This window comes from Stigmatopora argus, chromosome 7, assembly GCF_051989625.1.
Source record: "Stigmatopora argus isolate UIUO_Sarg chromosome 7, RoL_Sarg_1.0, whole genome shotgun sequence".
Classification (NCBI taxonomy): Eukaryota; Metazoa; Chordata; class Actinopteri; order Syngnathiformes; family Syngnathidae; genus Stigmatopora; species Stigmatopora argus.
Genome location: NC_135393.1, coordinates 2,351,495 through 2,374,298, shown reverse-complemented (window position 1 = coordinate 2,374,298; position 22,804 = coordinate 2,351,495). Strand labels below are relative to the sequence as shown.

Here is a 22,804-nt window from a genome sequence, read left to right as displayed (position 1 = left end):
ACAAAAAGTGTGAATCATCATCATGCAAATGCTGCTGGCTGGCTTCATGGTAAAGCCAGCCTTAATCTACAAATTCGACCGTCCTCCTGATTTAAAAAAGAAGAATATAGCCTTGCTGCCTGTTTACAGGATGAGGAACTGGAAAGCCTGTGCCACGAAAGCCCTCACAAAAGACTGGTTCTTAAACTGCTTCATCCTGAATGCAAAGCTGCACCTCGCTGAAAGGGGGCTGCCCTTCAAGGTCTGGACTGTGGAGGAGGATTTGGACAAAAACTCCCCATTAACCTGTTTTATTTATTTATACCAGACAGAGAGGAACTATTCTTTGACTATGGGTGCAGTATTTAAAGTATTTTTTTTTAAATATGCCGATTATATTTAGATATTAAGTCTTTTCATATGATTATAACTCAAATGTTTTATATATATGGCGTATTTTCTCGCATTCAAGCCGCCCCCGTGTATAAGCAACACCCTTAAAATTGCCTTAAAATCGTTTTTTTACAATTTTACAATTTCTCGCATATAAGTCCGCGCCGTGATTTACAATTTTCAACTCCATATTCATGGTTTTAATAGGGAGTACAAATGTGTTACTTTGAAATGAAAATCTTAAGAAAAATGATTGCACGTGGTATTTTCGAGATACTGTATGAATCAGAAGCACATTATTAGGGTCAATATCATATGGAAGTTAGTAATTCATCCAGTTATGGTTGTTTTCTTACTGCAAAACAGAAAAAACCAACAAATAGTAAATATTAATTTGCCAACATCTACTTGTGAAAAAGAGTATAGCAACGCTGTAAGTGTTTTGCACATATACCGTATTTTCACGACTATTCGGCGCATTGTATTTTAAGCCGCAGTGTCAGTAACGAGTGCTATTTCTGTATTTTAGACACACAAAGCAGGCACCGTTTCATTACACGCATATATATTATACATGGATGAACATCGAAACGCAATAGCGCTGGCTACCGGAAGCAGCCTATTTCCGGGTTCCGGTGCGCAGTGACTGCTGGGAAATATAGTTCTTGCACGCTACACCCACACGCTAAAAACATGTTTTAAAAAGGCAACGGAAGCAAAACTGAGTTCGGTTGTACTTTATTTAGACATTTTACAACTCACTGACATCATCATCACCCACAAATCCCTCAAAGTCCTCATTTTCTGTGTCCGAATTAAACAATTGCTCAAACGAGCCTTCCAAAAAGCCGGGCGGGTCCCCTCTCTTCGTTCTCAGTCACCGTCATTTCCATCAATCCATTCACAAATCGTAGCATAAGAAGCCCGGCGCTGCCTGCCACTTTTCGTGAAGACAGGCATGGCATATATATATTATTTATGGATGATTATCAAACCGTAATAGCGCTGTCTACGAAAGCAGCCACAGACGCTATTTCCGGTGCGCAGTGACTGCTGGGATAAATAGTCATTTTGTCAATACACCCAGGTTGACGGCTGTGATAACTTTGCCCTGATAATATCAATATACTACAACGGCGAACACACTAATTTGGTGCTACATGTACCAAATGCACGCTACACCCGCACGCTAAAAACACATTTTTAAAAAGGCAACGGAAGCAAGACTGAGTTCGGTTGTACTTTATTTAGCCATTTTACAACGTCATCACCCACAAAACCATCAAAGTCCTCATTATCTGTGTCCGAATTGAACATTTGTCCATCGAAAACGCTGAGTTTAATACGTTTGTCCAGGCGGCCACAATTCATTCCCAAATGGTAGCTAGCGTAACTATTCCAAGGCTGTCTTCCATGGTTCGCAACTGTGTTGATGCCAATCGCCAGGCCTCAATCCATTCACAAATGGTAGCTAGCTAGTAGCTAGCGTAACTAGTATTCCAAGGCTGTCTTCCATGCTTCGCAACTGTGTTGATGCCGATCGCCAGGCCAGTCCATTCGCAAATAGTAGCTAGCTAGTGTTGATGCCGATCGGCACCCACAATCCATTGGGTGTATTGACAAAAAAAACTACATATCCCAGCAGTCACTGTGCAGTACTTTATCTACGGGTAAATAGTAGAGTCGGGGGCTGCTTGCCATAGTTGTCCTATCGACGGATTTATTTTATTTTATCGTGATAAAATTTTTAGTATTGGTCCATCTATAAAGCGCACTGGATGTTAAGGCGCCCTGTCTATTTTGGAGAAAATTTCAGACTTTTATGTGCGCCTTATAGTCGTGAAAATACGGTAAGTTGATTCAGTCATCAATTTTTAGTTACAAATACAGCTTATATGCGAGAATATACATGTATGTGTGTGTGTATATATATATATATATATATATATATATATATATATACACACACATACATACATGTATATTCTATATATATATATATATATATAAGGCATTTTGATGGGGTTCAGATCAGGGTTCTGTGTATGTTTTTCCACACCTAACACACAAATGTCTTTATTTGGTTTTCCTTTTCTGTTGATAACAGAAAATATGAGAAATCCAATAGGTTTTACTTTGATGAAGACTAAAGATTGAACATTGTTATGTTATTTGAATGGTAAGGTTGTCTTTTGACTCCAGGTGATGTGCTTTGCTTCCCCAGATGAAGGTTAACATCATCGGCGAAGTGATTGATCAGGGCTGCACCAACCTGAGTATCGATACACCCGGTTTCAGTCCCCACGCCGCCATCTACTCCATGCGTCCAGACACCCGCTGTATCATACACGTTCACACCCCTGCCACGGCTGCTGTAAGTTCGTTCGAACACTGACGCAATTCACAACTTACCTGAAACAATAATAGTAATGCCTAGGAAATCATATAAGTCTATCGTAATCAATTGGGGCTTCCAAAATGATAGGTGTTCACATCTGATGATGTATTTGGTGATGTGAAACCTATTAGTGTTATACTTCACCACTTTGCGGCTTCAGTACATCACGTTTTTCTATAATTCTTATAAAGCGTGATTTATGGGTGTGTGTGTGTGTATGTTAAGATTCTCTCGCTACGTTTGTCCAAACCGTGCAACGTAGAGAGTTGAAATTCACCTCTAAGTGTGTAAACTCAACTTTTATTTGTTACAGCTGAAAGCAGAGTTGATGTATGAATCGTCGTTTTTACATGATGTGCTCTAAACGCACCATGTGGCTGATTGCTCTGCCAGCGAGTTTGTAGATGCTCCCCGGAACCCTTTTTTCTGTCGTGACGGGAGTTATAAAACATCCACCCATCCATAAATCTCGCTTTATCTATTCTCTAATCCTTATAAAGCGTGATTTACGGATGGGTGTGTGTGTGTTTGTGCACCTGGAAACTCGCTGGCGAAAATTCTTCCCAAAATTACGTTTGTAAATGACGTGGAAAGGCGTCTTGGGTCAGCGCGTCCAGCACCATCGTGTCTCGCCGAGTCTTTCGGTCACGACAGGAAAATGAAGTGTTTCGGGGAGCAGGAATAGATAGTGTTATTTATGGATGGATGGATGTTTTAAATCAAATCAAAAGCCTTTATTATCATCATACACGGCTGCATATTACGAAATTGGTGGTGCTACTCCACAAAGTGCGTTTTCCCAGTTAAAAAAAACATAAGTAATATAAAAATATAAAAAGTCACATCATGGCCAGGTAAATTCTAAAATATTGCACAATCGAAGATATTGCACATTGTTATTGCACACCCCGAAATTATTGCACAGAAGGGATTGTGTGTCGTGCTAATGCAAGTTAGATGGCTGTGGGGAAAAAATCTGTCCCCAAGTCTATTTGTCCGTGCTTTGTGAGACCTGTAGCGTCTGCCAGAGTGCAGCAGCTGGAACAGGTTGTGACTAGGGTGGTCTGGGTCCCTAACAATTTTCCCGGCTCTGCTGAGGTAGCGAGGGCTGGCAATGTCATCCAGTGAGGGCAGAGAGCAGCCGATGATCTTCTGGGCGGCGATCACTCTCCGCATGGCTTTTCTGTCTGCTGTCGTGCTTCCAGCGTACCACACTGTAATGCAATATGCCAGGATGCTCTCCACAGTGGCTCTATAGAAGGTTACCAGAAGCTTAGTGTCCAAGTTGTTCCTCCTGAGTACCCTCAGGAAATTGAGTCGTTTCTGGGCCTTCTTCACCACTGCCGTGGTGTTGTTAGACCAGGAGAGCTTGTCTGTGACGTGGACACCCAGGAATTTATGTTTACATTCTCACGCTACTTTTGTCCAAACCCTGCATCGTAGAGAGTTGACATTATGTTGGCCAGAAATGCCTTTCGGATCCTAACGGTGCATCGTACAGAGTTGAATTTTTTTTATGGTGGCCAGAAACGGCTGTCAAATCCTAATAGTGATTGAATTTCTTTACCTTCTCTAAGTGTGTAAACTGAAGCTTTAAGCATTTGCAAGTATTATCGATGAGTATGCCTGACCTGAAATATGTTAGCTTGCTGGTCTCTTGAGCTATTAAATATATTAGGTGCTAATAATAGTAATACATTAATAAATAATAAATAGTATTGGAAAAACTAAAAGGTGTTCGTTAACCACAAGGTATTTACCTATTTTTGTCTATAAATTTGGTGTAAATACGTCTATCGGCTTGGGAGCTATTGTACTAAATAGGTGCTAATAACAGTAATACGTTAATAATTAATAAATGGAATGTGTTATTAGAAAACCAAAATGTGTTCGTTAAACAGAAGGTAGTTACCTATCTTTTCTGTAAATTTGGTGCCAATACATCAACATTTGCATTGGATTGAAGCATTCACCACGAAGTGCACAAATAAACAGCAAACAAACAGACAAATAAATAATAAGTAGTCAACATAAGTAGGGAAGTGCACAAATAACAACAAACAAATGAACAGATAAATAATAATTAATAAATAAGTATGAGTCAACATAGATAAGAGGTCAACATTGAATAAATGGTCTCTTAAATAAGTAGGTCCAAAAGGACCAAATTTGATAGCAGTAAGTCTTGATTAGGTCCTTTTAGGTACAGAACTCGAGTTGCGTATGGTGACGGCTCTTGGGAAGAAACTGTCGTTGAGTCTTTTTATCTTGGCTGCTAAGGTCCAGTAGCGCCTGCCAGAGGGTTACATGTATACATATTGTCTTTATGATGCTCTTTGCCCTTCCGAGGTACCGGGATTTGTAGATCGTAGACAGTGGAGGTTGGGGGCAGTTGATGATCTTTTGGACTGTGTTGATTACCCTCAGCAGGTTGGTGTTTAGTTGCTCCTTTCTGAGTAAAAAATGTAGCCTTTGTTATGTCTTTTGATGAGTGCTGTGGTGTTTGATGCCCAAGTGAGATCAGCACAGATATAGACCCCCAGGAATTTGTAAGTCTCCATTCAATCCACACATTCGCGGTTGATATATAGGGGGGTGGAGCGGCCTTGTTCCGTCGGAAGTCCCGGATGAGTTCTCTGGTTTTGGAGACTTTCAGCTCCAAGTTGTTGAGAGCGCACCACTCGCTAAGACTAAGGACCTCATCTCTGTGATCATTCCCACCACCGTAGTATCGTCCGCAAATTTCACAATGATGTTCTCAGGGTGCGTGGCTCATGTGTGTAGAGTAGTGGACTCGGCACACAGCCTTGGTGCTGAGCGTGTGGGCAGATGAGAAGTGGCAACCCAGCTTCATGTTCTGGGGTTGGTTGACCAGAAAGTCCTTAATCCAGGAGAAGGTGGAAGGTGGGACCCCCAGGTTGGTTTGAACATTCTAAATTGCCTATAAGTATGAGTTTGAGCGTGCGTGGTTGTCCGTCTCCTTGTGCCCTGTGATTGGCTGGCCACCAATTCAGGATGTCCCTCGCCTGGTGCCCGTAGTTGGCTGGGATAGGCTCCAGGACCCCCTGCCACCTTTGTGAGGATAAGCAGTACAGAAAATTATTGAATGAATGTTATTTTCATGTTTAGAATTAAAAATATAATATACAAAAAAATTATAATATTAAACAATATTTACTTTTAGGCGGGTCAAAAATTATTCATTCACTCATCTTCCATACCGCCCATCCTCGAAAGGGTCGCGGGGGTTGCTGGAGCCTAACCCAGCTGTCATCGGGCGGAAGGCAGACAACATCCTAGACTGGTCGCTAGTCGGTCGTAGCGGCTCAAAAATTAGGAAATTGGAAAATGTTTTCGTCAACAAGGTCAAAGTAGTCAAGTAATTTGATAATTGATTAGTTGTATATTAGTCGATTAATAGTGGCGGCTCTCCCATCAGTAGCAGCGAATAAATTGTATGCCGCAAATTGGATAAGGATAGGAAAGTTTGTTTTGATTTTTGTGAATGCTTAGTGCTAATTTCCTCTTCCTCCTAATAGGTATCATCTATGAAATGTGGCATCCTCCCCATTTCTCAGGAGGCCCTCATTCTGGGTGACATTGCATATTTCAACTATCAAGGCATCCTGGATGAGCCAGCGGAGCGCAAAGAGGTGCAAAAAGCTCTGGGGCCTGCAGCAAAGGTAGCAGAACTTTACGAAACAACTGCTGAAAGCTAAGAGCTGTTAAAGAGCGTTGTGTGGTTCAATACATTAATATTCCTTTCTGTCCTACTCATTTGGATTTACTTTAAACTTTCAGTAACGTGCACTTAGAAAAAAAACTGTTGAATATTCCCATCTAATTAACTGTGCTTATGTATTAAAGGTTCTGGTGCTGCGGAATCATGGCCTCGTTGCTCTTGGTGAATCTGTGGAAGAGGCCTTTCACTATATCTATAATGCACAATATGCCTGTGAAATCCAGGTATTATTTAAAGAGGATTCTTGTTCTGGAATATGTAGGATTGTTTTTTTTTACAGTATGGATAATGCAATGAAGTATTGCTAAGAGAAGCAGCTTCTTTTTCTCTCAATGTTGGGCAGTATATTATTAACAGTATCATTTATGGTAGTTAAATAGTAGTAAAATGATTAAGAATATATTCCGCTCTTGCTACTTCCTTGATGTTCCTAATATAGTAATCCCTCGATTATCGCGGTTAATGTAGACCAGACATGGCCGCGATAAACAAAAAACCCCGAAGTAGGGTCACCCTTCAGTGCTGAGTCCTAGTAGCAAGTGGAGGACAGGGGAGTGACTTCCGCTTGCGAGTTTCAGCGTGGCTTTGAACATTTTTATGAACTTACAAAAAAATATAGATATATTTTTTACTCTAGTGCTGAGTCCTAGTAGCAAGCAGAGGACAGGGGAGTGGCTTTGGCTTGCGAATTTCACCGTGGATTTTCACATTTTTATGAACATACCAAAAACAAATAATTAACCCCCCCAAAACGCGATGTCATGAAACCGCGATAGTTGAAGCCGCAATATTCGAGGGATTACTGTATTACACCTGTGGGTTAATTTTCTTACGCCCTCTGCCACACCTTACATTTCTCATGCTGTAAAAATCTACATACATTATAACTTGACCATTGCCATAAAGTCAAAATCTAATTTAGTTATCTGATCTCAAAACCGTTTGAGATAAAACATATCTGTCGATCTCGGCTAATTGCTCCCCTCATTAATGATTGCAATTCCCCTTATTAAGAGATAATAAACCGTACAAATGTAACACGGGACATATTTACTCACATAGGCCACACTGAGAAATCTAAAATTTCCCCCAAAGTAGAGAGTTGATATTTTTTATGGTGGCCAGAAACGGCTGTCGGATCCTATTCGAAGAGTGATTGAATTTCTTTACCTTCTCTAAGTGTGTAAACTCAAGCTTTGAGTATTTGCAAGTATTATCGATGAGTATGCCTGAGCAGAACTATGTTAGCTTGCTGCTCTCTTGGATTGGATAACTTTATTCATCCCGTATTTGGGAAATTTCGCCTGACAACTGATGGGAGGAAGGATCTGCAGAAGCGCTCCTTCCTGGAATGAGGGTGCCGCAGTCTATTGCTAAAAGAGCTTCCGAGGGACTCCACAGACTCATGCAGGGGGTGGGAGGTGCTGTCCATGATGGACATCATCCTGGTCAGCATCCTCCGCTATCCTACTTCCTCCACAAAGTCCAAAGGACAGCCCAGAACAGAGCTGGCCCTCCTGACCAGCCTATTCAGCCTGTTCCTGTCCCTCTCCGTGCTCCCGCATCCCCAACAGACCACTGCATAAAACACTGTAGATGGCATCACATGTCGTAAAAAGTCCTCAGCAGTGTCCGGCACACTCCAAAGGACCGTAGACTCCTCAGTAGGTAGAGGCGGCTCTGGCCCCTTTTATACAGGGCATCTATGTTTGTGGACCAGTCTAGTTTGTTGTTGAGGTGAACACCCAGGTACTTAAAATTCTCCACGATTTCAATGTCTGTACCCTGGATGTTCACCTGAGTGGTCTGTTGAGGATTCCTCCGAAAATCGATGACCATTTCCTTTGTCTTACTGGTGTTGACGTAGAGGTGGTTTTGCCTACACCAGTCAACAAAGGCTGTGATCACTCCCCTGTACTCCAGGTCGTTCCCGTCCGTCACTCGTCCAACAATAGCGGTGTCGTCAGAGAACTTCTGGAGGTGGCAGGTGTCTGTATTATGTTTGAAGTCTGATGTGTAGAGGGAGAAGAGGAGTGGGGAGAGCACTGTGCCTTGTGGGGCCCCCGTGCTGCAAGCTACCACATCAGACGTACAGTCCTGGAGTCTCACATATTGTGGTCTGTCAGTGAGGAAGTCGATGATCCATGCAGCTAGGTGGTTCCTTACTCCAGCCTTTTCCAGTTTTCCTCTCAGTAGGACCGGCTGAATGGTCTTGAACGCACTGGAAAGGTCAAAAAACATCATTCTCAGCATGCTTCCCGTGTTCTGCAGGTGTGAAAGAGACCTGTGCATCAGGTAGGTGGTAGCATCTTCCACACCAATGCCCGGACGATAGGGGAACTGCAGAGGGTCCAGCTCTGCATTCATCAGGGGGCCGAGGTGATTGAGGATGATTCTCTCCAATGTATTGATCAGGTGAGAGGTTAATGCTACCGGCCTGAAGTGGTTTGGTTCCCTGGGGTTCGCAGTCTTTTGAACTGATCACCGGATTGTGCCGTCTCAACCACGGAAGGCCCAGAACAATAGTCGCCTCCGGGCAGACATAGAAGCACGCCATCTCCTGGTGGTTCCCGGATAGGCGGAGTAGAACAGGGTCCGTCCGTCGCTCCACTCTGCCTAAGGTACGCCCGTCCAGTGCCGTTATCTTTAGGGGTCTATCTATAGCCCGAGTCCCGATGCCAAGCTTAGAGACCACGGAGCGATCGATAAAACTTTCGTCCGCTCCGCAGTCGATCAGAGCGGTGGTGCTGTGAGTGCCCCCCCAGGAAAGAGATGCTGACAGCAAAAAACGACGGTAGGATTCCCCAATAGCCAGGCTCACCATGACCTCCCTTCCTATTAGTGAGCACTTGCTTTTACCGGGCGGAGAGGGCATGTTCTTGAGAGATGGCCCTCCTTGCCGCAATAAAAGCATAGGAAAAACTGGCGGCGTCGTGAGCGTTCCTCCTCTGACAGCCCAGCGCGACCTATTTGCATAGGCTCTGACGTCACCAAGGGAGGGGAAGGCGCAGCCGCTGGGGGGGAAACCGGAAGCAGGCGCCAAAGTCCACCCACGGCGCCCACGTGCGAGCCACCTCGCCGCTGCCCTGGGTGCCTCTGTAGTCGGCCATCGATCCTGATAGGCAATTCCACAAGCGCGTCGAGGGACTTGGGCTTGTCTCGGCACGCCACCTCCTCCTGCATCACCATATTCAGCCCCCCCAGAAATGCATCCTGGAGGGCGCCGTTCCTTAAAGTCGCTTTCGGCGGCTAAAATGCGGAACTCCACAGAATATTCGGCGACGCTCAGGACGCCTTGTTTTAGAGCTCTTAAGCACCCAGCTGCCTCCCGGCCGCCCACCGGGCGGTCGAAGGCCTTTCACATCTCCGCGGTAAATTCGGCGTAGGAGGTGCATATGTGGGAGCCCCGCTCCCATTCGGCGCTCGCCCAGGCCAGGGCCTTATCTCGAAGACAGCCGATAAGGTAAGCGATCTTGGCTCGGCCCGTGGTGTAGTTAAGGCATTGTTGTTCAAATACCAAACGGCACTGAACCAAGAACTGCTGACATGCGCCAAAGTTCCCACTGTACGGGGCGGGTGGTGGTATCATAGGTTCGCGGTGCGGCGATACCGGTGTTACCTTGGGAGCGGCTGGGGTTGACTGTGCACTCTGTGAGTGAGGTAAGGGCGCGAGTTGTGCCTGTATGGATCTGAGGGTTTGAGTTATCTTCGATACCCTTTTCAGAGGGTTGGAACGAATTAATTTGTTTTTAATTCATTTCCATGGGAAATATTCATTTAAGATACGAGTTAATCGACATACGAGCTCAGTCCCGGAACGCATTAAGCTCGTACCACTGTAATTTTGTCATTTTTCTTCTTGTTTCGGGGACAATATTGGGGACCTTGGAATCATTGGAACGAATTAGGTATATTACATGTAAGTTGCATACCTGTCAACTTATACGTTTTTCCCGTATTTTATACGTTTTTTGATCATTTCAAATTGTGTACGCCGTATAACAACTTTTGTATGGGATTTTTTTTAAGTACGTTTTTTGTAAAACTGATCTCGTTTTACGCATTTCGGCTCTAATCCGGATCGTCTCGGTCACTGGTAGCAGACGAAAAGGTCATCGTCAACTGCTAATATTGTCATGCTTTAAGCATGATATGCGCACACGCATTCCCCTTTCACACGAAACAGGAAATGATTAAATCATTTCCTGTTTCGTTATTTAAGCAGCTATGAGTCATAGCGCTTGGGTCCGAATACATTCACGGTCGCGTCACGACAACGCGGCACGACCATAACACTTTTACGTGCACCCTATGTCAGTAAATATGTGCCGCGTTGCATTTGTACGGTTTTCTATTGCTTAATACGGGGAATTCCAATCATTAATACGGGGAGGAATTGGCCCAGGTTGACAGGTATGATGTTGCGTCTCTACTTCCGAAGAATCTAAATCACGTAACTACTTCTGGAACGAATTAATTTTGCAAGTAAAAGTACAACTGTATATTTTCCTGTCATATTTGCTAGTAGTAAGAGCACACCTGTTAAGTGTGTTGCGTGAGGTTACATCTCTTTTTGGATGTGTTTAGGTGAATGCCATCTCCTGTGCAGGCAGCATAGACAACCTGATAGTCCTCGATCAGGAGAAATACAAATCACAAGTGTATGGCGTAGCCTCCACAGTTGGAGCAAACATGAGCAGTACATACAAGTGGAAGGTTGGCGAACTGGAATTTGAATCACTAATGAGGATGCTGGATAACCTGGTAAGTCAAATGGTGTATTTCACTTTGATATCACTCTGAATTCTTTGAATTTTTCCTTTTTAGGGGTACAGGACAGGTTACACCTATCGCCATCCCATCATACGCGAGAAGCCGAAGCACAAAAGCGATGTGGAGATCCCCGCCACTGTCACAGCGTTCATGATTGAAGAGGATGTAGATGCCACACGTTTTCCGTTCAAGTTCCTGCAGCAGCGGCAGCAGCGGGAGAAGACGCGATGGCTCAACTCACCCAACAGCTACACCAAGGTCAATGTGGAAGGTGGAGATGAGCGTTACAACAACAGGACAACTACAGTAAGTTTGATGCACTCATCGAAGTAATTGGGTGCCATTGATCCTGCTTTTTAAGGTAGAGACAGATAGCCCAACCAGAAAAAATAGATTGGATGTTGAGCGCTTTCAATGGCATCTTAAGTATTAGGAGTAAATATTTTCTCATCAAAATTTTTAAATGTTTCTGTATGCATATAGTAGATGCATATAGGACTTCTATGCACACGAAACATGAACAGGTAGGTGACACACAAGGCAACAGATGACAAGAGGTGAAATGGATAATGACAAGGACAAGTTACCATACCTGTCAACCTCTGCCGATAACTGCCCTTATAAATGATTATGATTCCCCTTACAAACCCCCAAAAAACCTTACAAACACCGTACGACTCGTGCAATCGTCATTAGGTCGCTTCTTTTGGCCAGTTTCTAATACATAAATCTCTCTCTCTCTCTCTCTACAGTACTGTACATATTCTCTCCATTTTATTAAATGTTTTTTTTTCAGTACAAACCAATGCGTGTTACTTATACAAGCCTTAAACATACAAATGCACTTATATAAACCTTCAATATACTTATATCGGCCTTAAACATAAATTATAATACAAAATATAGCACTGAATCAACTTACAAACAAATTCAACTTATGAACAATCGCTCGGAACCAATTGCGTTCGTAAGTAGGGGAGCGTCTGTACTGGACAGCATAGGTAAGGGGCAGTTGATGGTCTTTTGTGCTGTGTTTGGAGGCAAGGCCGGGAACCTCGGTCAAAGTGGATTTTTTTTCTCAGAAATGTGAACCCCGGCGACTTTACGGCGGAAGCCTGCATTTTTTTTATGGGAAAGCGGAAATTTAAACATGGCGACTCTACAAGCATTACGTTTTAATTGTGCCCTGCAATTGCCTGTCCACCAATTCAGTTTCTACCGCTTCAGGCTCGTAGTCAGCTGGGATAGGCTCTAGCACCCCCCACGACTCTAGTGAGGATAAAGCGGTTCAGAAATTGAGATGAGATGAGGATATGCAAGTTGAGATTTCCTAGCGTCTAAATATAAACGTGAGAGAATGGGACTTCCAAGCTTTTAAAATGAATTGTGTAATTCGACAAATATTTTATTCCGTCTTACACCTAGAATGGCGATTTTAGCCATAAATCATCTCATCTTCTCCCGCTTTATCCGAAGTCGGGTTGCGGGGGCAGCAGCTTCAGCAGGGAGGCCCAGACTTCCCTATCCCCAGCCACTTCATCCAGCTCTTCTGGAAGTATCCCAAGGCGTTCCCAGGCCAGTCGGGAGACATAGTCTCCCCAGCGTGTCCTAGGTCAGCCCCGTGGCCTCCTCCCGGTGGGACGTGGCTGGAACACCTCCCGAGGGAGGCGTCCAGGGGACATCCTGATCAGATGCCCGATCCAACTCATTGGATTGGATTGGATAACTTTATTCATCCCGTATTCTGGCTCCTCTCGATGCGGAGTAGCAGGGGCTCTACTCCTAGCCCCTCCTGGATGACCAACCTTCTCACCTTATCTCTAAGAGACAGTCTGGACATCCTGCGGAGGAAACTCATTTCAGCCGCTTGTATCTCTTTGATCTCGTTCTTTCGGTCACGACCCACAGTTCGTAACCATAGATGAGGGTAGCAAGGTAGATCGACCGGTAAAAAGAGAGCCTTACGTTTTGACTCAGCCCGTTCTTCACCATGACAGACCAGTGCAGAGTCCGCATCATTGCAGATGCTGCACCGATCCGCTTGTCGATCTCCCTTTCCATTCTTCCCTCACTTGTGAACAAGACCCCAAGGTACCCCCATGCCACCTTTTTCCGACTGAGGACCATGATATCAGATTTAAAGGTGCTGATTCTCATCTCGACCGCTTCACACTTGTTGCGAATCGTTCCAATGAGAGTTGGAGATCAGAGCCTGATGAAGCCAACAGAACCACATTTTTTTTCCAAGATGGCGCCGTCACGCGGAAGCCAGTGGCAGTAGCTCTGTCCACTCTTATTTGTTTTTCATGTTTTACAGCCCTTCTATCTTTTTTTAATTACATTTTGATATTTCTTAATACATTCCTTTTTACTTTACTTTGTACTTTATAATTTTTACTTTAATGTTTTTACAACTTTCTTTGTTCTGTTAGCCTGGCTTCTTTCTGCCACTTCTTTTTTGGAACCATCAATTATGCCTACGCTGTCACACACATGGGACTAGCTGTTACAATACGCAGCAGAAGGAGCAACACCTCAATCCCGCTGGAAATTCGGAGCTGGACAAAAGTACTGGGAGAAGAAGCAACGCTTCTGACCAACCATTTCATCATGGAATAAGATGGAAGAGCTGTCGGCGCTTACCAGGCCGGAAGCGGAGTCCTGCTCTGCTGCTTTGTCTTCAGCTCCAGACTACTGAGGAACTGTGCGGATAAGCTTGGAAGAGTGAATCTGCATATTCTCTACTTCGGTCACAGTCTGCAGAAGTTCCCCATCTTGTGGAAGACTTCCTGTTTGTGGTTCCAGTTTTTGTCCAACTTTATAACGTCTTTTTGAGTCTGTATCCGTTTTAGCTACCGCAACCAAGATGGCGCCGTTCAAGTGGCAGACGGCGGCGGTAGCTCCGTCCACTCTTGCTCGTTTTGTGTTTTTGCTGCTTTTCTGTCTTAATGATCTGATTTAGTGATTCTTAATGATCCCATTTACTTTTATTTGCTTTGTACTTTGTGCTTTTGCTTTGTTGTTCTGTCTAATCACCCTCTATTACTGTCACAATGAAATTTCCCGAATACAGGATGAATAAAGTTATCCAATCCAATCATCTGCAAAAAACAGGGATGCAACACTGAAGCCACCAAACCGGAACCACTCAACGCCACGGCTGCGCCTAGCTATTCTGTCCATAAAAGTGATGAACAGAATCGGCGACAGGGCAGCCCTGCCGGAGTCCAACCCCCACTGGAAACGGATCCAACTTACTGCCCGCTACGCGGAGCAGACTCTGACAGCGATCATTAAGGGACCGGACCCTGCATAACAGGAGTTCCGGAACCCCATAGCCCAGAGTACCCCCCAGAACACTGCCTGGGGGACATGGTCGAACACCTCCAAGTCCTTAAAGCACATGTAGAATGGTTGGGCGAACTCCCCTGCCGCGCCGAGGACCCTGCTGAGGGTATAGAGCTGATCCACTCTTCCAAGGCCAGGACGAAAACCACACTGCTCCTCCTGAATCCGAGATTCAACCTCCCGGCGGACCCTCCTCTCCAGTACCCCAGAATAGACCTTCCCGGGGAGGCTGTGGAGTGTGTTTCCCCGATAATTGGAACACACCCTCTGGTCCCCCTTTTAAAGGGGAACCACCACCCCGGTCTGCCAAAATAGAAGAATTTCTTAAATAGGCGTTTAATAAGAGGTGGCGTTCTATGGCGCTGTATCTTTCAATCCGTCCTTTATAGTGGTGTTCTATTAGAGGTTTTACGGTCAATATAGAAAAGTGTTCACTCATTCATTTATCTTCCATACCGTAAATCCTCGCAAGGGTTACAGGGATTGCTGAGGACTATCTCAGCGGACTTTGTGCGAAAGATTCACTCACCCTAGTCTGGTCGGCAGTCAGCCGTATGGGATACAGAGACACAGACACCATTTGCACTCCCAATAATATCACCAAGCGGGAATTGATCCCTCAAAGCCAGGCGAGTAAACACAAACACTATCAGGAGGCTCATGGAAAAGTGATGAGTAGTTGAATACAGCATTCTGGTGTATTATGGTCTTGCCGTCTGGTGGTTGAGTAAGGGATTATATTTCATCTCATTTTTATCATATCTTAAGTGGTGCCTCGAGATACGAGCTTCATGCGTTCCGGGACTGAGCTCGTATGTCGATTTTCTAGTATCTCAAATGAACGTTTCCCATAGAAATGAACTAAAAACAAATTAATTCATTCCAACCCTCTAAAAAACCCCACCAAAAACAGGATATTTAATTGGAAAAACATTTCTATTTGTTCTAATTCGACATCTATTAACAGAGTAACAAATAACTGGTGGTTATGATGTTTAATAGTACTAAAATTAGACGGATTTCGTGGAGGGGAGAGAGAGAGGAGCAGAGAGGGGTGGGGAGATTTTCTGCACGGCAACGCACTCGTAACACAAACAAATTTAAATGAACTTCGATTACGATGCAGACACTCAAAAATAAGTTGAATCTACCCTTAGACTGAACTTAATTCTATTTTTGATATTTTGATACCTTTCTTCTCCCGGGTTGGCTCTATTTGCTCCGCCTCCACCCTGACTATCAGATGCAAACTATCGAGGGTTGTTTGCTTTTGTATTCCCTTCAAAATATTCCGAAAATGACGCACACAAATGTCCTCACAATAGGATAACGCACGACCACTTGCCAACGAGAAGTAGTATACATATACTTCTCTTTAGCGATCGCTCCGCCATTCGTGCTGACTAACGGGGGAAAAAAACCACTGAAAAAATGCAATGCTCCGTCGAGGGAGTTGCGACCAGAAAGACAGTGCCCATGATGTTCTTATGAGCAGCCTCTCGCGTCCACTGTATGCTCGTATATCAAAATTTGTCTCGTATCTCAAGATAAATATTTGCCCGAAATTTTTACTTGTATGGATTATTTTGTATTTAGTTCATTTCTATGGGAAAAAATGATTTGAGATACGAGTAAATTGACATACGAGCTCAATCCCGGAATGCATTAATCCTAGAATGGTAACCCTCTATTTCAGTGGTTACCTTTCACGCTTCTGAAATAGAGGGTTACCATGGTTACCGGGGGAAAAACGGGTCCTAAGCAAGACGGTGCAATGAAGGGTACCCATTTTTTCCCCGGTAACCATGGTAACCCTCTATTTCAGAAGCGTGAAAGGTAACCCCTGAAATAGAGGGTTATCATTCTAGGGTTAAGCTCGTATCTCAAGGTATTACTGTACAGACGCTCCCCTACTTACGAACGCAATTGGTTCCGAGCGATTGTTCATAAGTTGAATTTGTTTGTAAGTTGATTCAGTGCTATATTTTGTATTATAATTTATGTTTAAGGCCGATATAAGTATATTGAAGGTTTATATAAGTGCATTTGTATGTTTAAGGCTTGTATAAGTAACACGCATTGGTTTGTACTGAATTTTTGTGTATTAGAAACTGGCCAAAAGAAGCGACCTAATGACAATTGCACAGTTTTCTTCTTTTTTTCATCATAAATGATGCGGTAGCACTGTATGGCATCATTCAATTGATTTGCAAACTTTGTGCAACGTTTAATATTTGGGTCCTGCTGCTTGATCTTTCTGTTTATAAATGGTACTGAATGTGCAACGCTCACCACTCTCACGCGCATCAAGCTTCGTTATTATTGCCACTCGTTTCAAATGAAATGGCTTGCCTCTTCCTTGCAACTCCCTCAATAGAAGCCTTTAGCTTTTTACCAACCATATTCAATATTAGATGCATGAGATATTTAATGATACAAATGAAAAAGGTTCTTTGCACACTGGAGATACATTCACGCACTTCCGCATTGCAACGAAGAAGAAGGTAGATGCTGGGTGAGCTGAGCTCTCACAGCGCCAGGCGTCGGTATTAGCGGCGGAAAGAAGTACTACTCCGAAAAAGGCGAAATACAAAATTGGACTTGCGAACATTTTTGGACTTAAACGCTATTTGCAGACATGTTCGTATGTACCGTTGTTCGTAAGTTGAATGTTCGTAAGTAGGGGAGCGTCTGTACTGTATTTCCATGTTCTAAATTCTAAAGCAACTTGTTTTACAAACAATTGTTTATGGTTCCTTTGTTAGTTGGTGTGGGTGTGGAAAGGAAGTCTGAATCAAGTAACTAATCAGTAGGGGAAAAACTGCCATGTCTTGTTTAAAAAAAAATTATTCATCGGAGGTGTCTTAGTCCACACTAGAAACATTCATTTTTATTTATTCGCAGCACACAGAGCTCTCGCAACAACCTGCAACAACACGCGTGCATCTCCAGATAAGAAGTGCATACACTTCCCGCGTGTCCCCCTCTTAACCACACGGCAGAACCCATTAACATCAACAGATTTCCTACCAGCTGAATTATGTACAAAAGAACCCCACAGTGTACATTCATTTATCCCGCAATGGCGTGCTACGACTTTAGCATATGTAGCAACGTCACTTTTTCCGTGTGGGGTCGTTTGGTCACCGGTCTTTTGGTCGCCGTCTTTTGGTCACCGGTCTTTTGGTCGCCCGTTGTTTGGGTCCGGGCGACCAAAAGACCGGCGATCAAAAGACCGGCGACAAAACAAGGTAAAACAACACGGTCTACGCATCAATAAAAGCCAACAATGGCCCTGAGCAGTTTCACTGAGCGGACGTGTGAGTGTATAAGAGTTTGTATGTACATGAGTTGTCCCCTTAGGAAGGGATGTCAGTCAGGGTCTAAACAAGTTCTCCAACAAAACACAATAAAAGTACGGGAAATGTGGAGCTTTTCTTTAGCCTAATAATTAATATGGCATTAAGTACTACTAAATAATAATTCGCAGTTTCTATTTAGGGAATTTGAGCAATGATTTAAATGGTAATTATCAATAACCCTCCAGGCGACCAAAAGACCGGCGACCAAAAGACCGGCGACCAAAAGACCGGCGATCAAACGACCGAGTACAACTTTTTCAGTCGCTGTCATCATGTCTCGTTTTTTCCTGTGCTTATTGGATGCCAGGGCCCTTAAGAGACATTTTCAACGGCGTTTCAAAATCCAACCAAAGCAACAAACAAAACAGGAAATGGCAAGATGTTGTCATTCTTCTTCTACGCTTCTGAGTGTCACCCAATTCCGTGCCATAGAAGATGTGGAGCTCTGACTTCCTCCATGTTTTTATCCCCATATCATTTTCTCATGAGTAGAACATAATATATTACAAGATGTTGTTGTTTCACCCATTATATTTCTAGACTGTACAAACTGGGTTGAATACAACACAATAATTAAATCAAATCTACATAAAAATCGCCTTCACTCCAAGTTCTGTCTTGTTTTGTTGGGGTTGGTGGTTGGGTGTTTTTTCCTTATGTGTCCCGTTCACGCGATTATTCATAAATTTCACCTGCTGTGTCTTTTCTGGCTCTCCTTCTCGTGTGTGACCCAGGTTTGTTATTATCTTCAAACCCTGTCTCTGTATTTTAACCCTGTGTTTGTGTGCGTTGGTGTGGAAGTATTTTTATGTATTATGTTCGCTTTTCGTCAGTGTGCGTCCCCCGTCTTCGTCCTCCCCAGTTGAGTTTTTGTTTGTAGGGCTTTTCCTGTTGTTATTTTTTCATTAAATCTTACGTTTGTGTGCCGGCACTCCTTTTTCGTTGTCTGCTTCCTACTCCTGTATTCTGCTCTGCAGCCGAGGCTGAACGTAACAGGTTCGAATTAAAAAGTCTAATCTGATATTAGGTTTGTGTAAAATTAATTTTCTGACCTCTGTGACTTACACCTCTGTGGCTTATACACGGGAGTAGCATATATGCGAGTAAATACGGTAATGTTATTGTTAGCATTATTTTTATTCTTTCCTTTTACAGTGGATGAGAGCAGATGAAACCGGAACACCGATTAGAATTGAGGACCCCAATCAGTTTGTCCCCCTCAACACGGACCCTAAAGACGTCCTGCAGAAGAGGAACAAAGTGAGTCTGATGTCACACAATTTCTGATGCTGAAATCTGTTTATCCTATTCACTGCCAAACCAGATTCCAACCGGATTTTCTACAAAAAATTGGATGCAATACAATTTGCCAATAAATGTAAATACAGGCGGCCCGGCGGCTTGGGTGGTATTATGTCGGCCTCACAGCTCTGGGGTCCTGGGTTCTGAATTGGCATGTTCTCCCCGGGCCTATGTGGGTTTTCTCCCTGGGTGCTCCGGTTTCCTCCCACATTCCAAAGACATGCATGGTAGGCTGATTGGACACTAAATTGACTCTAGGTATGAGTGTGAGAGTGAATGGCTGTCCGTCTCCTCGTGCCCTGCGATTGGCTGGCCACCGATTCAAGGTGTCCCCCGCCTCTGGCCCGAAGTCAGCTGAATGAATAGAATATGGATGACAAATCAAAATTCAATAATGCCTCGAATATCACGGATATTGTAGACCAGACAATCAAAAAAAACACGAAGTACGATCATCCCTTTTATAACTACATACCATGCTACGTGTTTTGGTGCTTACACAAAAATTCAAATACACAAGTACAATTATCAACAAGTGCATTGCTTAAATTTTACAGTTTTAACTATATGAAAAGAATGTAATGTATTAATATCCTAATATAATGTATATATTTAAAAATTGTAAATACTTTAAATACTGTTCTCACAGTGAAAATAGTTCCTTTCCACATGATATAAATCCAAATAAACAGGATAATAGAAATTTGAGTCCAAATCCTTGAAGAGGGTACTCCCTTTCTAATTTTTTTAAAACGTGAGGATGGTCGAACTTGTTGATTAAGGCTGGCTTTACCATTAAGCCAGCCAGGAGCATCCCCACACGTGAAGAGTGTCAGGAGAACCGTGTGAGCCCTTGCACTTTCAGTTATTTTTTAATTAGAATGACTGGGAAGCCATCCTCTTCCAAAAACACTTGTCGCTGCCTGTTCCGGCCGTGTCGTGGTGCAGACCTGGTTCGCCGCTGGCATGCACTGCTGGATCGCCGTAGCTCCGCTTTTAAGCCATGTTGTCGCTCTGCAACGGGGAGACGATGCGGGAAGGCATTCTCTTCCCAAAAACTTGTCGCTGCTTGTTCCAGCCAAGGCTGGGTTACCGCCGGCACGCGCCCCCGGATCGCCGGCCAACCAGACGCTTGAAGTGGTGCGCAAACGCCACGGGATCGCCAGCCTCGGAACGCTGTAGCTCCGCTTTTCAGCCATGTCCTCGCTACGCAACGGCCCTTCCACAGGAAGGAGGTATTTTAAACTATGATTAAAAAACAAAACAAAGCTAGAAAAGGGTTGGCGTTGGCTTTATCCACGTGGTAATGTCTGTGATGGTAAACTAACTCACAATCAAACAGATGGAAAGATCTTGTACTACTCAGCCTTTTATAATGTATGTCATTCTTCTGTGGTAAAATTCTTCTTCTTTGGTGCTGGCCACCCAATTCAGCGCCAAAGAAGAAGCGGGCCCTGACCGCTGTTTTTCTTCAGTCTTCCGCTTGTAGTGAAGCTGCGAAGTGGCTAAGGATCACAGTAGAAAGTTCATGGTGTCAACAAATATCTGAAAAGTCAGGACAGGTTTCCATAAGGGACTGGAAAAGTCAATGGCGTATGTAATAAACAGCAGAAAGACCAATTACTACATATTCTTAAGGTCCATTGGTAACATTATTGAAAATAAAAAGAGCTTCTTCAAGTGGCATTATCACCAATTCCCAATGATTGGAGGTCTTGCGGTCAATCATTACCAATCACCAATGTTGAGGAGAAAAATAATGGAGCAAAACCAGAAAGTTGTTTCACAGCAAAAAATTACAAAGATTGTGAAGTTATCAAAGCTTCAAATGATATGGCACAATGTCTTTATCCCAAGCTAACCAACCCAAAGCCGAAAATCTATACTCGATGCCAGTGAACCGAGCCATCTGATGTTATAGAGCAGTGTGTTCACAATTCTTTGCTCCAAGATCTACTTTTTAAGGAGCTGTGATCTACCTTGTTCAAGGAGCCAACCTTCTGTGGTGGGTATTTTCGGCACTTTAGTCACTGTGAGGGCAGATCAGACACATGATTAATGAAAAAGTGCCACAAAATTAAGAACATAAACATCAAAGGGAGCCTTACAAACAGCTGTGACAGCTTGTAAATAATAGCCGAGTCTGTCCGGACAACACTTACCGTACTTTCTCGCATATTGACCGCCTTTGCGTCTAAGCCATTGCCTTAAAATCGTTGAATTTTACAAATTCTCTCGTTTAAGACGCCCCCTGATTCACAATTTTCTCCTCCATATTCATGGTTTTAATAGGAAGTACAAATGTGTTACTTTGAAGGGAAAATCTTAAGAAAAATCATTGCACGTCGTATTTCTGAGATGCTGTTTTAATCGAAAAGGATCGTGTGCTGAATTGCACATTCCGAAAGGGTGTTGCCTGCACGTGGATGAATTCAAAAAGGTAGTCACGTGAGCAGTAAAACCAGGAAGTGTGTCTGAGTCTCTGGATGCAATAATAGCATGAGATACACATTAGGTCAGTATCAAGGCTGATATATTTTAATGATTGACCGCAAGACCTCCGATCAGCCTTAGCAACTATTGGGATGAGCTGACATGGTAAACACTACGAACACATGTAGCAAGGCTACTTGTGTCTGGCCAGTCAGCATATGTTTAACTATCAGTAAAAGGTAAGAAGGCGGCACCCTGAGTGAGCAATGGCAGGTACAAGTGAGTTTTTTCACGTTTTATGCAAGATACAGTTTCCTTTCCTGAATTTTATTCATAGACGTCAAAATAAATTTTGTTTCTCTTTTTTTTTCGGGTTCTCTTCTATTATGCTGTTTCGTCTTTGTCACCTTGCAGTTTTGTGCATGTCAAGTCTAATTTGTGCACATATAAGCCATACCATTGATTCAGTCTTTTTTTTGTTACAAATACGGCTTATATGCAATAAAATACGGTAGACCTTAACAATTGTCCCCAGTCTAGGGTGTAGTAAGCCTTTTGCCTAAAGTCCATTGGGATAGGCTCCAGCAATCCCCGCAACCATTGTGAGGATACACGGTATGGAAGATGAATGTGTTACGATCGGGGATAGAGGACCCCAAAGCAGGCAAGGGCAGCAGGTCTGGATATCGAATATTTTATTAGAGTCGTCCAAGAGAAGGGCAAAGGCACAGAAGGGAGTAGCGTCGGTGAGTAGTTAGTCGTGGAAGGAGGGTCGGTAACCGTGAAGTCCGTCGTGAAGACCAGAGTCGAGGGTACTAAGGGTGAGAGCGAATTCGTTGTCCGTGGTCGTGGGGCTGAGCGTGGTGGGAATCCTGGGAGCAAAAACAAGATGTCGTAGATCAATTAAGGCAGCCGAGGAGAAAATACGAGAGGATACCTAACAGTGAACTGATAGACGATCCAGCAGCCTGGTCATGTTCTTCTTGGCTTTATATATTCCCCACTGGCTGATGACTCACACCTGGAAACGTTTGAGTGATTAGGGGCTGGGCCTGTGATTGGGTGGCAGGCACA

The 22,804-nt window shown here is 43.6% G+C and overlaps 1 protein-coding gene across 2 annotated transcripts in view; it reads left to right on the top strand.

Annotated features, from left to right (window-relative positions):
* The window catches only part of LOC144078141 (gamma-adducin-like), a 39,983-nt gene that overhangs the window by 1,097 nt on the left and 16,082 nt on the right, over positions 1 to 22,804 (top strand). For both annotated transcript variants that reach the window (XM_077606380.1, XM_077606379.1), the window contains exons 2-7: positions 2,597 to 2,746; positions 6,310 to 6,453; positions 6,638 to 6,736; positions 11,100 to 11,276; positions 11,340 to 11,591; positions 19,151 to 19,255. In XM_077606380.1, coding sequence (XP_077462506.1) covers positions 2,597 to 2,746; positions 6,310 to 6,453; positions 6,638 to 6,736; positions 11,100 to 11,276; positions 11,340 to 11,591; positions 19,151 to 19,255 — 927 coding nt within the window. The remainder of the gene's footprint in view (positions 1 to 2,596; positions 2,747 to 6,309; positions 6,454 to 6,637; positions 6,737 to 11,099; positions 11,277 to 11,339; positions 11,592 to 19,150; positions 19,256 to 22,804) is intronic.